The following is a 12390-nucleotide window of genomic DNA, read 5'->3' as shown; positions in this document are numbered from 1 at the left end:
ATTTACCACCAAAGCAGGGAGGTTTTGGTCAAGGTAACCCCAAACTGAGTCAGCCAGGGTTACTCCATCACTGAAACCAGGAACTCTGACAGGTTGTGTGCCACCAAGCTTACTCTGCACCTTGTACCTCTCAATTTTCTTGGATAAAAGCAGTCCTCCAACCTCAATGAGGCAGCATTGTCTACACAGCACTTGGCTTTGTATGCACTATTAGGTAAAAGGAGGTTTCTACCAACTGTACTTTTATAAGCATTCCCTGATTTACAAAATGGTTTCCAACCCCAAACATCTTTTCATAAATTGGTTTTTCATAAATTGGATTATAAAAGCTGAGATACCAGTATGTTCTTATGAGAAAAAACAACTTCCCCAAAATGTCTTAAAATACTACAAAATGCATTTTGAATAACAACTTTCATTGTATGAAACTATTGTATGATCCAGCCAAGACATATACAGTAGTTCTAATTTGGTAGTGACACCAACATTAAGTCTACATTTTGAGATGTTTTGCTTGTACATCAGATCAAACTTTGGGATAACAAACACATCAGCTTTCTCACAGTCAAATTATTTTCAGTCATTGCCTAGCCATTGCCTTACAATAATGATCCTCTGAATCAAAATTACTGAAACATTACACGCAATTAATTTTTAGCTTGGTTTATCACATTAAATTTGAAAAAAAAAAGATGTAGCTTTGGATTTTTACTGTAAATCAAAACTTAAGACAAATTTATTTTTTGTAACTGCAGATTTTCACAAACTGGATCTTCATAAGTTGGGACTGTTTGTAATTTGTCTTGTACCTGTTTACCTAAGTTAAAATTCAAATGATGGGTGTTGGGGAGGGAGCTGTTTTACCTTAGGGCAGGGGTTCTCAAACAGGTTTGCACACCCCCCAGGGGTACGCAAGGGGGTTTCCGGGGGCACATTGAGGGCTGGCGAAAATCAATATAGAATATACTAATTTTTATTCAGAAAGTTATATAAATTTAATGTTATATTTACAGTATGGAAAGTAGCTTTTTTCCAATCACCAATTATGTTTTAACACAGCCATTCTATTCAGTGGTCCCTCGGTTAACGAGCACAATTCGTTCCAGAAGGTTGCTCGTTAACCGAAACCATTGTTTCAATGGTTTTTTGAGTAATTGGTTCCAGCTCACCGAATATTGCCTAAAATCAACAAAAAAGGTAGTAAAGTACACTTACTTTGAGGTGTGTATGTTGAAGGCTCCTGGATGATGATGATGATGGGAATTAGAATGGGGGTGGAGAAGGGAGAAGAGAAGGCATTGGGGTGGAAGAGAAGTCACCCCATGGCGCCATTTCACCCATAAAATTTTAGTTCTCTTGTGTAATTCAAGATTATTTTCTTTAAATCAATACTGCACTGCATTATATATTGTCAATATGTAAAATAAATTTCAAAATGACCAATAATTTGCTTGGAAACAGAAAAAAAGTGTTTAGTTGAAGAGAGTCTCAAGCAAGATGTTACCTCCACTGAGAAGACACAGAGACTGACGCCTGTTTGGTGTGTTGACAGGCTGTTTGGCGTGCATAAAACTAGTTTCCTGTACTTCACTTATGTTTAATAATTGTTAAAATGACTAAAAAATTTAATATTAAACTTTTAAAATTATTGAATAGTATAAACTTCTTGATATTTACTAAAATAGTAAGAAATTTAAGCCCTAGAATCGATTACTGTATTGGCGGACTAATACTACAGCTGCTGGACCGCCAAATGCAAGCGAAAACATGTTGAGGTCCACTCGTAAGAAACTCTTTAATCGAGGGATTGCTCGTTAACCAAAGTTAAAATCTTATGGCTGGTAAATCGTTAAACGAAATCTCATTAACCGAGGCGCTCGTTAACCGAGGGATCACTGTATTAAATTCCTGTAGTGTTAGTATAGTACCATTCTATAGTCAGTGTTTCAGCAATGGGAGGTATGGGCCGATGGTCTGATAACTCTGAGGGCACCTGTTGAGAAAAAGTTTGAGAACCCCTGCCTGAGGGGATACTCCAGCACTGGATATATTTATGGTCCATAATTGTCTGTTTTAATTTTACACAATGATTAACATATCTTCTTAGGTTGCACCCTGTGTCTATAAGGGGAATTCACTGGTACTATCTGGGTTGACATGGCAGGATAACAGTGACTCGCCACTGTCCTCCTCTCCCGCCCTCTTCCTCTCCCGCCCTCCTCCTCTCCCGTCCTCCTCCTCTCCCGTCCTCCTCCTCTCCCGTCCTCCTCCTCTTCCGTCCTCCTCCTCTTCCACCCTCCTCCTCTCCACTACCCACCACACTCGTTCCACCTCCGCCCGTTAGTGAGTGCAATACAAAATGATTTAGTTTATTTATCTTTTTGGATGTATAATACAGTATATCCTATTTTCTATAAAAATTACATTGAATTTATGTATATGTAATGTATTTTTGGGGGCAAAGGGAGGCTGGGGAATGTAACTAGTATATTTGATTTATTTCTTATTGGGGAAATTTATTCCGTTAACGTCACGGTTTTCAGGAACGGAGCCACGACGTTAAGCGAGGATTAACTGTATAGCATTACTTCAACTGCATATATTTTCCACTAGGATGGGTAACAGATGCTAGTTTATGGTAAACGGCCTGTTAGCTCATTTGGTTAGAGCACCGTGCTAAATTCTGGGGTTACTGAACAAGCACTTCAAATTTGTCATTGGGACAGTTTTCTGCCTTGTGCAAGTCAAGGGGAACTTTGTTCTGTATGCCTATTCAGTAAAATTGTGGGGGTGAAAACCAGGTTCAAAGAATGCAAAACTTGGGAATGGACTCTAAAAATAGAATAAATTCTAAAATCAGAATACCCTTCACTTTCACACTAGATTTCACTAAAGGAGACATGTACAATGAAAGTTCTGTACTGCACATTCTTACAAAAGAATGCGTAGAATCTTCACTGCCACATGAGTACATGTGTGCTCTTAGATCCTTTATTGTTTAACTCCAAATACTAGGACAACTGGATCAATACTTCACTTTCCTGTTACATAAGATATAGTCAGATATTACTTCTCACTCAATCAATTAATCAGAGTACTGTCATCATATGTGAGGGCTGGTGACCACAGTCCTCCACTCTAAATGTTCTCAGGCTGTTTTTACTTCTCACTACTGGATGTTAAATGCTGCTGATATTATCATGTGTACTGGTGGTCACACAGTCCGAGGTATTAATTTTGTGTAATTGAAGATTGAGATGCATATTGCAAGTATGTCACTCCTGCTGGGTGACCATGGTGGCACTACTACTGGGTGACCATGGTGCCACTACTACTGGGTGACCATGGTGCCACTACTACTGGGTGACCATGGTGCTGCTACTGCTGGGTGACCATGGTGCCACAACTGCTGGGTGACCTTGGTGCCACTACTGCTGGGTGACCTTGGTGCCACTACTACTGGGTGACCATGGTGCCACCTACTACTGGGTGACCATGGTGCCATTACTGCTGGGTGACCATGGTGCCACTACTGCTGGGTGACCATGGTGCCACTACTGCTGGGTGACCATGGTGCCACTACTACTGGGTGACCATGGTGCCACTACTGCTGGGTGACGATGGTGCCACTACTACTGGGTGACCATGGTGCCACTACTGCTGGGTGACCATGGTGCCACGACTACTGGGTGACCATGGTGCCACTCCTGGGGGAACATAATGCCACCTTAGCAGGACTATAGCGCCACTATCACTGGGGAACGTTAGCTAGACTTCTTTGATATGTATTTTTCTAAATCCTTCTTTTGGATATTTAATGTGTCGCAAAAACAACTATCCTCCCAAGTTTTGGCAAATACATTGCAGAGAAGTTCACTATATGAAGCATACATCTATGTACCTCATAAAGTTGGCAGTCTGTGGAACCTAGGAAAGGGATAACCAACTATTTGATTCTCATAATTACTTACTTTCTCCTTTGATTATTCATTGTTGGGTGTGTGTCCATACTCCACAGCTAGGATAGTAAGTCTAATATTTCAAACCATAATTCATTGAACAACTCAAAGCTTGTATCTAGTAAGGCGTACCAATTGACCAGATGTTGTGCTTTCAGTAGAGTGCACCAGGTTTCAATATTCACTGGCCAAAGCTAAGAAGATACTTCTCAGACCACACATTTGCATTTTTTTAATTCAGATTGTGTATGCCTTTATAAACTACACAACTTTAAGAAAATTAGATAATTATAGGAAATTACATTGAAAATAAAATATAATTGGATGACAAAATTGAAAAGTTATATAAGGAACAGCTGGAATTGTAAAAGCTATTACAAATTAAACAAAATTGGCAAAGAAAATAAGGATGAGATGAAGCAATAAGAACTACTGTAGTACAATACTGCACATACATGTGAAGAATACTGATACAGTAGTTGCAAATAGAAGTCTAAAGTCTAAAGAAATATAATTTTCCCATTGAAAAATTTTAATTTGAGGAAGAAAAGAGGCAAGTAAAATATGACTTTATTTTATCTATAGGATAACCTCGCCACATAATAATAATACAGTACTGTAGTAATAATGGTTGCCTCTCGTGTGCTACAAGGATGACCGGCTCTGGGGCCACCTTGGCATGAATTTGCTTAAGGTATAGAAGCCTGTTGCCAACACAAAAACCATACCGTAAGTTAATGAGCTGTAAGGCCCAGTGTCATAGAATAATCAGATAAGACTGGACAATTCGCCAAACTGCACTGGTTAACAATTATTAAGATCAAGATTCAAATACTATACTGCTTAGGTAAACAGACGAATATCCCCAAGTAACTTGCCGTACAGTAGTTTCACCCTGCCTGGGTATCGAATATGGATCCATTTGCAAGCATGCTGACCATTACACCTCTGGTAGCCTCACACATAGCATTAACATCAAAGACTCATTGCAGAATGAGAGGCAGTGTATGGTGTTTTAAGGATACAGTAATTGTGACAACTCAATAATTTTGATAAGTATACAGTATATTTTTTCACAAATTCAAACTCCACTGTACAAACAAACAATCATGTAGGTAAACTATAAATGAAGAATATTAGTAGTTGTCTAACTTAACCTTCATCTAATTTAGGTTAAGATAACAAAGGATGTCAGTTGGTTAAAAATGTTCAAAGAGCCACCAGACTGGTGCCTGCACTTCGGCACCTCAACTACCCTGAGAGATTGGAGCGCCTGAACTTGCCTAGCTTATACTACAGACGGGCAAGGGAGGACCTAATTGAGGTGTATAAGCATCTCAAGGGGCACTACTCAGTTCAGTGTCCATACTTGGAGCTGGCGGACGCTCTCCCCACAAGGGGTCACAGCTCAAGATCGAAGAAGCCGCAAGTCCAGAAAACTGTGAGGGCAAACTTTTTTCGGAGTGAGGGTTGTAAATTCTTGGAACAATCTACCAGAAAGAGTTGTGACGGCACCGGGTGTGAGGTCTTTCAAGACAAGACTTGACCAACACTGGAGCGGGTTCAGGTACACTCAGGAGCCGGTGCATGCCCAGTACTTGCCAACAGTGCGTAACAGAGACGTGACCGATCGCCCGGGCGGCTAACGAGCCGATCAGTGGTGAAGAGGATAAAAGTAAGTAAAAGTAAACAGTCAAATTTGCCTTTGGCATACAATACTAATTTTCGTGGAGTTAAAATACATACCGTATTATGCAAATTCAGAACAAAATCTGATACATTTTAGGATTAATTGGATGATTATCCTTTAAATCCAGAACACCAACATATAGATATTGATTAAATTGTTAAAACTGTGGGAAATGTTCTGCAACACAGTTTGCTAGGTCACAACTGCTGTAGTAATAATTAACAAACCATCAATATTCATTCATACAGAGGCTAAGTTTTCAGAAATTGAACTTCATACGAGGAGTAAACGTGACATGTAATACCCAATACTACTGTAGTATACTTTGTAAACCTTCAGTTATCACATAAAGGTCTCGCAAAATCCCAGATCAGTCAAGATAATTCCGCCGTATTCTCTTGAACGAGAGGATGAACTCCGTGTTTCAAGGCTAACTCTAACACAGGTAAAGAAAAAAATTATTATTAAGGTGCCTACCCCGTTCAACGATGACTTCTTGTGGGCCAACTAGATACAGCCTCTCAGCTGGGAAGAGGCCGGGCACAGGTCTGTTTCTTAGCCGAGGAGAGGGTGGAAATTAAATGTGGTAGTGGAGGACGCCAACTTCGTCAAGACTGTTGAGCTTCCAAAGAAAACGGGGACACTCTGAAGTTAGTGTGGTTAAGTGCCTCCTTGCCGACCAATAAGGTTCGGGATACGGCCCTCTTTGTGTGCGTCTGATTGGTTGACTGGGATTCAATCGGCCAACCGAAGTACAGGTACACATATACATCCTTGTCACGCTCTTTAGTCATTGAGGATAATTAAAGAATATATAACTTCACAGGTTCAAGAAAATACACTGTACACGGACCTCTTCCTCCATTACGACTCCCTGTGCGTGCTAAGCGTATGCAAGGGGGAACTCGTTGCTTCGTCAATTTATTTACTTTCTTGTTTGCTTGTCCGGGCGGTATCTCGGTCATATTCTGAGCTAGGAAGCTGAAATGTGTACACAATGGTGACTTAGTGTTTAAAAAATAAATACTTTTGACACATTCTGTACACAGCCCCATTCAGTGCCATGCGAAATGCTTAGAGGTGTACTTGAGGCATACCCCTACTTACTAGTTCACTTTGGCTGCATTAGTAAACCCTATGACTGCCTTTCTTGGCTGACTGACTGGCTCGTTAATAGACTGAATGACTTGCTAGCAAACTAACTGATTTATCAAATAGTTCCGTAAACGACTCTCTCACTGCCTTACTATCTGCCGGTAGTTCTAGGTCATTAGATTGAGTGACTGAGATCTTTATCAGTTAACCTTCCACTTATCCCCCAATCTAACCCCTTCCCCCACCTCCCACTCTCACCTCCATTCCCTCTCCACAACCCCACCATCACCAACCCCCACACCTCCACCAATCCCCACACCTCCACCCTGCTCCACCCCCCCTCCCTCCTGGCTCGCACCTGTCAACACACGTCACTAATCTCTGACGTAGCTGGATACTTGAAACATGTGATAACAATATAATTCTTCGTCCTGTTGGGTGGTAGTGGGAAATTGTCCGTGATCTTGAGGAAATATCTCCCAGAGTCTGACTTTCAGATGGCACATTTTTACTCAACCAAAATCAATGGTCTCAAAAACCTTGAGATCGACACCGATGGGGGAATAATGAAGAGAAAAAGACTGAAGAAATGCGTGAGAGATGATCGTTGCAGAAGAGGAAGTGAAGTAATGGAATAGGAAGAGAAATAAAACAAATAAAACGGTATTTAAGAAGAAACAAACAAGGGGTTAAATCGGGGGCATAATGGCATGGACGAGGACAATAAAGCCATAAGTGTGACAGCAACAAGATAAAGAATTTAGAAAACACGAAGTAGAGTTGTCGTGTTAGAGATGAGGTGACGAAACTCAGCATCTAAACTCAACCGAACACTGTATAGATATTATTGACCGAGATCATTTTCCAATGGAAATTTCAGTGTTATCGTTCGCTAATATTTTTTTTGTATGTATTTGTTTAATTTTTATTTTTTATTTTTATTGTTCCTGCCCAAGGTAACCATGGTTCTGCATATTGCGCTGCGTAAGGGAGCCATGGTGAACGGCCAGTACCGAGTGGTCAACAAGCTGGGACAGGGCGGCTATGGCAGCGTCTACCACGTCCGTCAACTGGATACCAACGCCAGCGTCGCCCTCAAGGTAGAGCGAGCGGGCAGAGACGTACTCAGGAATGAGTTCAAGGTTCTCAAGTATCTCGGGGAGCGAGGGGCTCGTGTACCATCTGTGTACGATTACTGGAAACTTGGGAACCACAGTGCCATGACGATGGATCTTAAAGGTGACAACCTGAAGTCTCTGGCTCGGACTGCAAACGGCACTCTCTCTGTGGTGATGATGAGCTTTCTGCTGGTACAGATGTTGGGGCTCCTCCGTCAGGTACACAGGAGTGGTTACATTCATAGAGACATAAGGCCACAGAACATCGTCTGTGATATGTATATGGGCCACCAAGACTGCCAGAAGATCTTACTAATAGATTTTGGACTGGCACGCAAGTATCGCGATAAGAACGGTGTCCATCGGCCTCCCCGTCTACTTATCAAGCGGCAATCACGGCGAGACGACCTGGAGTATCTGACTTACACTGTAGCCAAACTCCTTAAGGGCACCTTACCTTGGTCACACCTCCGGACCAAGAACACAGCCAACCGAGAACGCATCGCCTGGTTAAAGGCAAACACCACCCAGGCTCTCTTCCTTGGTTACCCTGAGGAGTTTTCTCATTTCTTCAAGTATGTTCGTGGTCTGAGCTACTATGAGAAGCCTAAGTACAGCTACTGGCAGAAGGTATTTCAGAATCTTTCCCAAAATCAAACTTTTGAGAAGAGTCAACACGGAGGGAGCACATCGTCACAAGTGCAATTCCTGTGATGAAGCGTTCTGTGTACGTAGTAGGTATCTAACTTAGGTTTACAATCATTTATATACATTTTCTTTTGCATTATTATTACAGTTAAATTTACCCATTAAGGTCAATTTTAATAATATATATATATATATATATATATATATATATATATATATATATATATATAATATATATATATATATATATATATATATATATATATATATATATATATATATATATATACATATATATATATATATATATATATATATATATATATATATATATATATATATATATATATATATATATATATATATATATATATATGCTGATAACCACAAGGAAAGAAGAAAACACGAAGTTCCCAAGCGCTTTTCATGTAATTCACATCTTCAGGGGTGAGTACAGACTAAAGAGAAGTACAAAACAAGGTGTATATATACAGAGGAGGGTGAGACCAGGTCCACAATGGTCAGGTATTAGGTAATGACCCTACTAATCTTTAAATAGCACCGCAACGGTCGGTAGTCAGGTCAGAGGGTAAGGTGACCCAACCTTCTCACCTGGTTACAAATCTTCTTAATTACAAAATTGTCCAGTTTGTACATGCCATTACTCAAATTCATGTTGAATGCTTCGGTATGTTTAATGAGACTAGATTCTATGATGTTCCTACTATCAATTGAATTACAAGGTAATATTGAGGAGGCATTATCCCAGTCAATGCAATGCTTGTTATCCCTCAAATGAACAAACAGAGCATTGGATTCCTGGCCTGTCCTCACACTATATTTATGTTGTTTAAGTCTAGTTACAAGATCTTTACCTGTCTGGCCTAAATAAAACATATTACATTCCTTGCAAGGAACTTTATAAATGCAACCAATTGTGTTGTTGGGGGAGTTCTTGATTAACATTTGTTTAACAGTGCATGAGTTTTTAAATGCCACATTGACGTTCCAGGTTTTTAGTTGTAAAGGAATGTGTGAGAAATTTTTGTGAAATGGTAATATTAAGATATTCTTATGGTCATGGGTGGGCTTGGGATCAGTTCTGTAAAAAGTTTTCTTAGTAATGTTTAGGCATTTGTCTATGAAAGATCTAGGGCATTTAAGGTTTGAGCCAATATTATAGATATATTTATATTCCTCATCAATGAATTCCGGGCTGCAAATTCTCAAAGCACGTAAAAACATTGTTGAAATTTTGGTCGAGGCGAATTGGCGGTTTGTTTGACTGTTTTCAACTCAATTTGGCTTTGGGGGGTTGATTAAAGTGTGATATCTAATAAAAGCATAACCACTAACAGAAATATGACATTTTTATAGTTTTGTTCCTTAACTTTCCCACAACGGTCACTTGTGGTAAGACGGTACTTTTGACAATTCCTGTGTATGAGAATTACCATGTAACTGGTGCCTTGGCGTGGGTGGCCGACTCAGGTAAGACCGTCATGATGTCAACATCACAGAGGAACCGTGTATAACCTGGTGTTAGGTTTTGGTGAAGCTGTGACCACTTGTCATCAAAACTGTCTAAGCCTTGTTTTATAGTTAGCAATTGTCAGACATATGCTTTTCATATTGTTACGTAACTAATTGCGGGTTATTTTTTTTTTCAATTTGTTTATAACTAGTATGATATTTGGGTAACTCACAATGCGACACAATTGTAGTCTCTATAAAATACCCGTTAATATTATTATTCATAAACGAAAGTAAGAGCAAAACAAATATATAGCGGAAAGCTCGGAGCTCGGTACCGCTGGGGCTTATTTTTTTTTAATGTTATATACTCCTACTGCCATGGAAACTATTGGCAGTTATAAGTGTGCTTCAAAACTCTGCTACAATGAGTTCATGTATACCAAGCTTGTCACTTGGTAGAAATGTGAGAACAGATATAGTGGTCGCTGTCGGGGCAGTCTGACGACAAACTTCGCTTCAATTCTTGTACAAATACTGTACAATATAGCTTAGTGCCAAGATAAATTGTGTTGTCAATCTGTGGAAGTTATGTATTGTCAATTAACTAACGCCTTTAAATGTTTTAGGCCTTTTTCCTTGTTAATGTTTTTTTATGTGACTTTTTTTTCCGTTCATCGCCTCTGACATATTGGTCATGTCATTTCACAAGTCAGGTAAAAACATGTACCGCCTTAGATTCGCCACTATTATGATATGCTGTACATTATTTGTTTAATATGATCAAAATACAATTATAAAAGGTGTTACGAACCACGCCATCAATCGTCATGATCTACCTACCCAGCACCACGAGCAACGCCATCTAGGGACGAAACCCGAGTATGACTAGTCTTAGTTACCACTCCGGGGTTTCCCTTCTCCATATCCTGGTTGTTGCGGCACCTCCTTCAAGTCTTCCTCATCAGCTCCAGATTGAGGAGAGTTCAGTTCTCTCTGGGAAGTGATCACACTAGGATCTCCTATCCTGGAAACCTACGGCACAGTGACTACCTACCATCTTCTTCAATACTCAGTCTTACTCGTCAGACACCTCAGCCCCGCACTTGAGTATTTTGTAATCTTATGCTACCTTCCACCTCCACTTGCTTTAGATTGTTGTATGTTGTATAAATATGTATATACTGTTAAGCCAATGTTGCGTATGTTTAGGTTAAGTATGGTTAAGGGTAAATTATAGAAAGCTGAATATTTTGTTAAGGAATTTATGGTACAGTACTTTATTATACACAACAAAAACTCGCATCCTTTGTCTACCCTTTTATAGTCGAATTGTCTTTGTTTATTTAAGTTTTTGTTGTTGTTGTTGCCTGTTGGGATCTAGGTAGACTTTTAACTATATTCTAAATCCCCAACTCGTAACAAAGGTGAAACACAAAACCGTAAGAAACATCAACAGTGTGTGAAGAACCTGTGTTTAGACCTGGGTAGCTTCTGAGGGGCGTAGGTCATAGCATTAGATGGAAGTAAAATGAACTGTGAATGAACCTGAACACTTAATGAACTCAAGAATATTGCGTTTGATCTGTTTGTTGACTTTGGCTAGATACGGCATGATAATCCCTTTATAATGTTGTTTTATGGTTATGCTAATGTATTCCAGTATAATAATTAAAAACTAATATTGTTACTCGTTAAGTACTTTTTATAATGCTTTTTTATTAAAATCTTATGATATAATAAATTACATAAGTAATTATTTTACATACCCTCGGGGGGTTTTGTCCGACACAGTAAAAACTTACCCAAAGAATAATCCGCTTAAATTAGTCAGCTTATCTCAAAGCCCTGTTACAACTCAGAATATCATATTTATTCCCATCAACATGTAAGGTAATACAATATATTATATAAGTAATGGTGTTAAAGTTTCGTGTGGCCTTAAAAAGACTTGGCTTCGGCTTCATAACTTTAGAGATGACTTCGACTTCATGGCTTGTCATATGGTTGGCTTCGGTTTTGTGAGTTACCTTGGCTACTCGTACTCCACCTTCAGGCGGCCAAGACGGAAGAGGGAGGCCAGTATCCCTATTCGGCTCCCACCTTTGGTCTTGATAGTCTTGTCAAGGACTAATTTGAAGCCCAGTACTGTTCTCGCTTCATTTTATTTGTCTTGCATGATGCCTTGTGGTTTCTTGTGTTGGTGGCACGTGACATTACGAAAAATTTATCTAGGTTCCAGTCCTAAGACACTTATTCTTGATCCAGGTATTTCTTGAACCTCTAAAAATGAACTAATAGACAGCATTGTAGATGCCGGGATAGGACGTGTGGACGCGAAGCTTGTGCCTGTGCAGACGCTTCTTGAAGCTTTAAAAATAGCCAAGTTGCAGTATCATTTAACTCC

The 12390-nt window shown here is 39.6% G+C and overlaps 1 protein-coding gene across 1 annotated transcript; it reads left to right on the top strand.

Moving 5' to 3' along the window:
- The first annotated feature begins 7739 nt into the window (after positions 1–7739).
- Positions 7740–12117, top strand: LOC121863325 (casein kinase 1-like protein 2). The gene is made up of 2 exons (XM_042361949.1): positions 7740–8492; positions 12040–12117. The coding sequence occupies exons 1-2, from the start codon at positions 7740–7742 to the stop codon at positions 12115–12117; spliced, it is 831 nt and encodes a 276-aa protein (XP_042217883.1).
- Positions 12118–12390: the final 273 nt, after the last annotated feature.

The sequence above is a fragment of the Homarus americanus genome, unplaced genomic scaffold, assembly GCF_018991925.1.
Source record: "Homarus americanus isolate GMGI-L3 unplaced genomic scaffold, GMGI_Hamer_2.0 scaffold46197, whole genome shotgun sequence".
In the NCBI taxonomy this organism is placed as follows: domain Eukaryota; kingdom Metazoa; phylum Arthropoda; class Malacostraca; order Decapoda; family Nephropidae; genus Homarus; species Homarus americanus.
Note: the sequence above shows the minus strand (reverse complement) of the source record. Positions and strands in the feature narration are given on the sequence as shown.

What these genes read in the sequence shown, in the direction of transcription:
- LOC121863325 (XM_042361949.1), top strand. Translation starts at nt 7,740, where the DNA reads ATGGTGAACGGCCAGTACCGAGTGGTCAACAAGCTGGGACAGGGCGGC. An exon ending in AGTACAGCTACTGGCAGAAG is followed by an intron (nt 8,493 to 12,039) that starts GTATTTCAGAAT and finishes CTCCACCTTCAG; the next exon opens with GCGGCCAAGACGGAAGAGGG.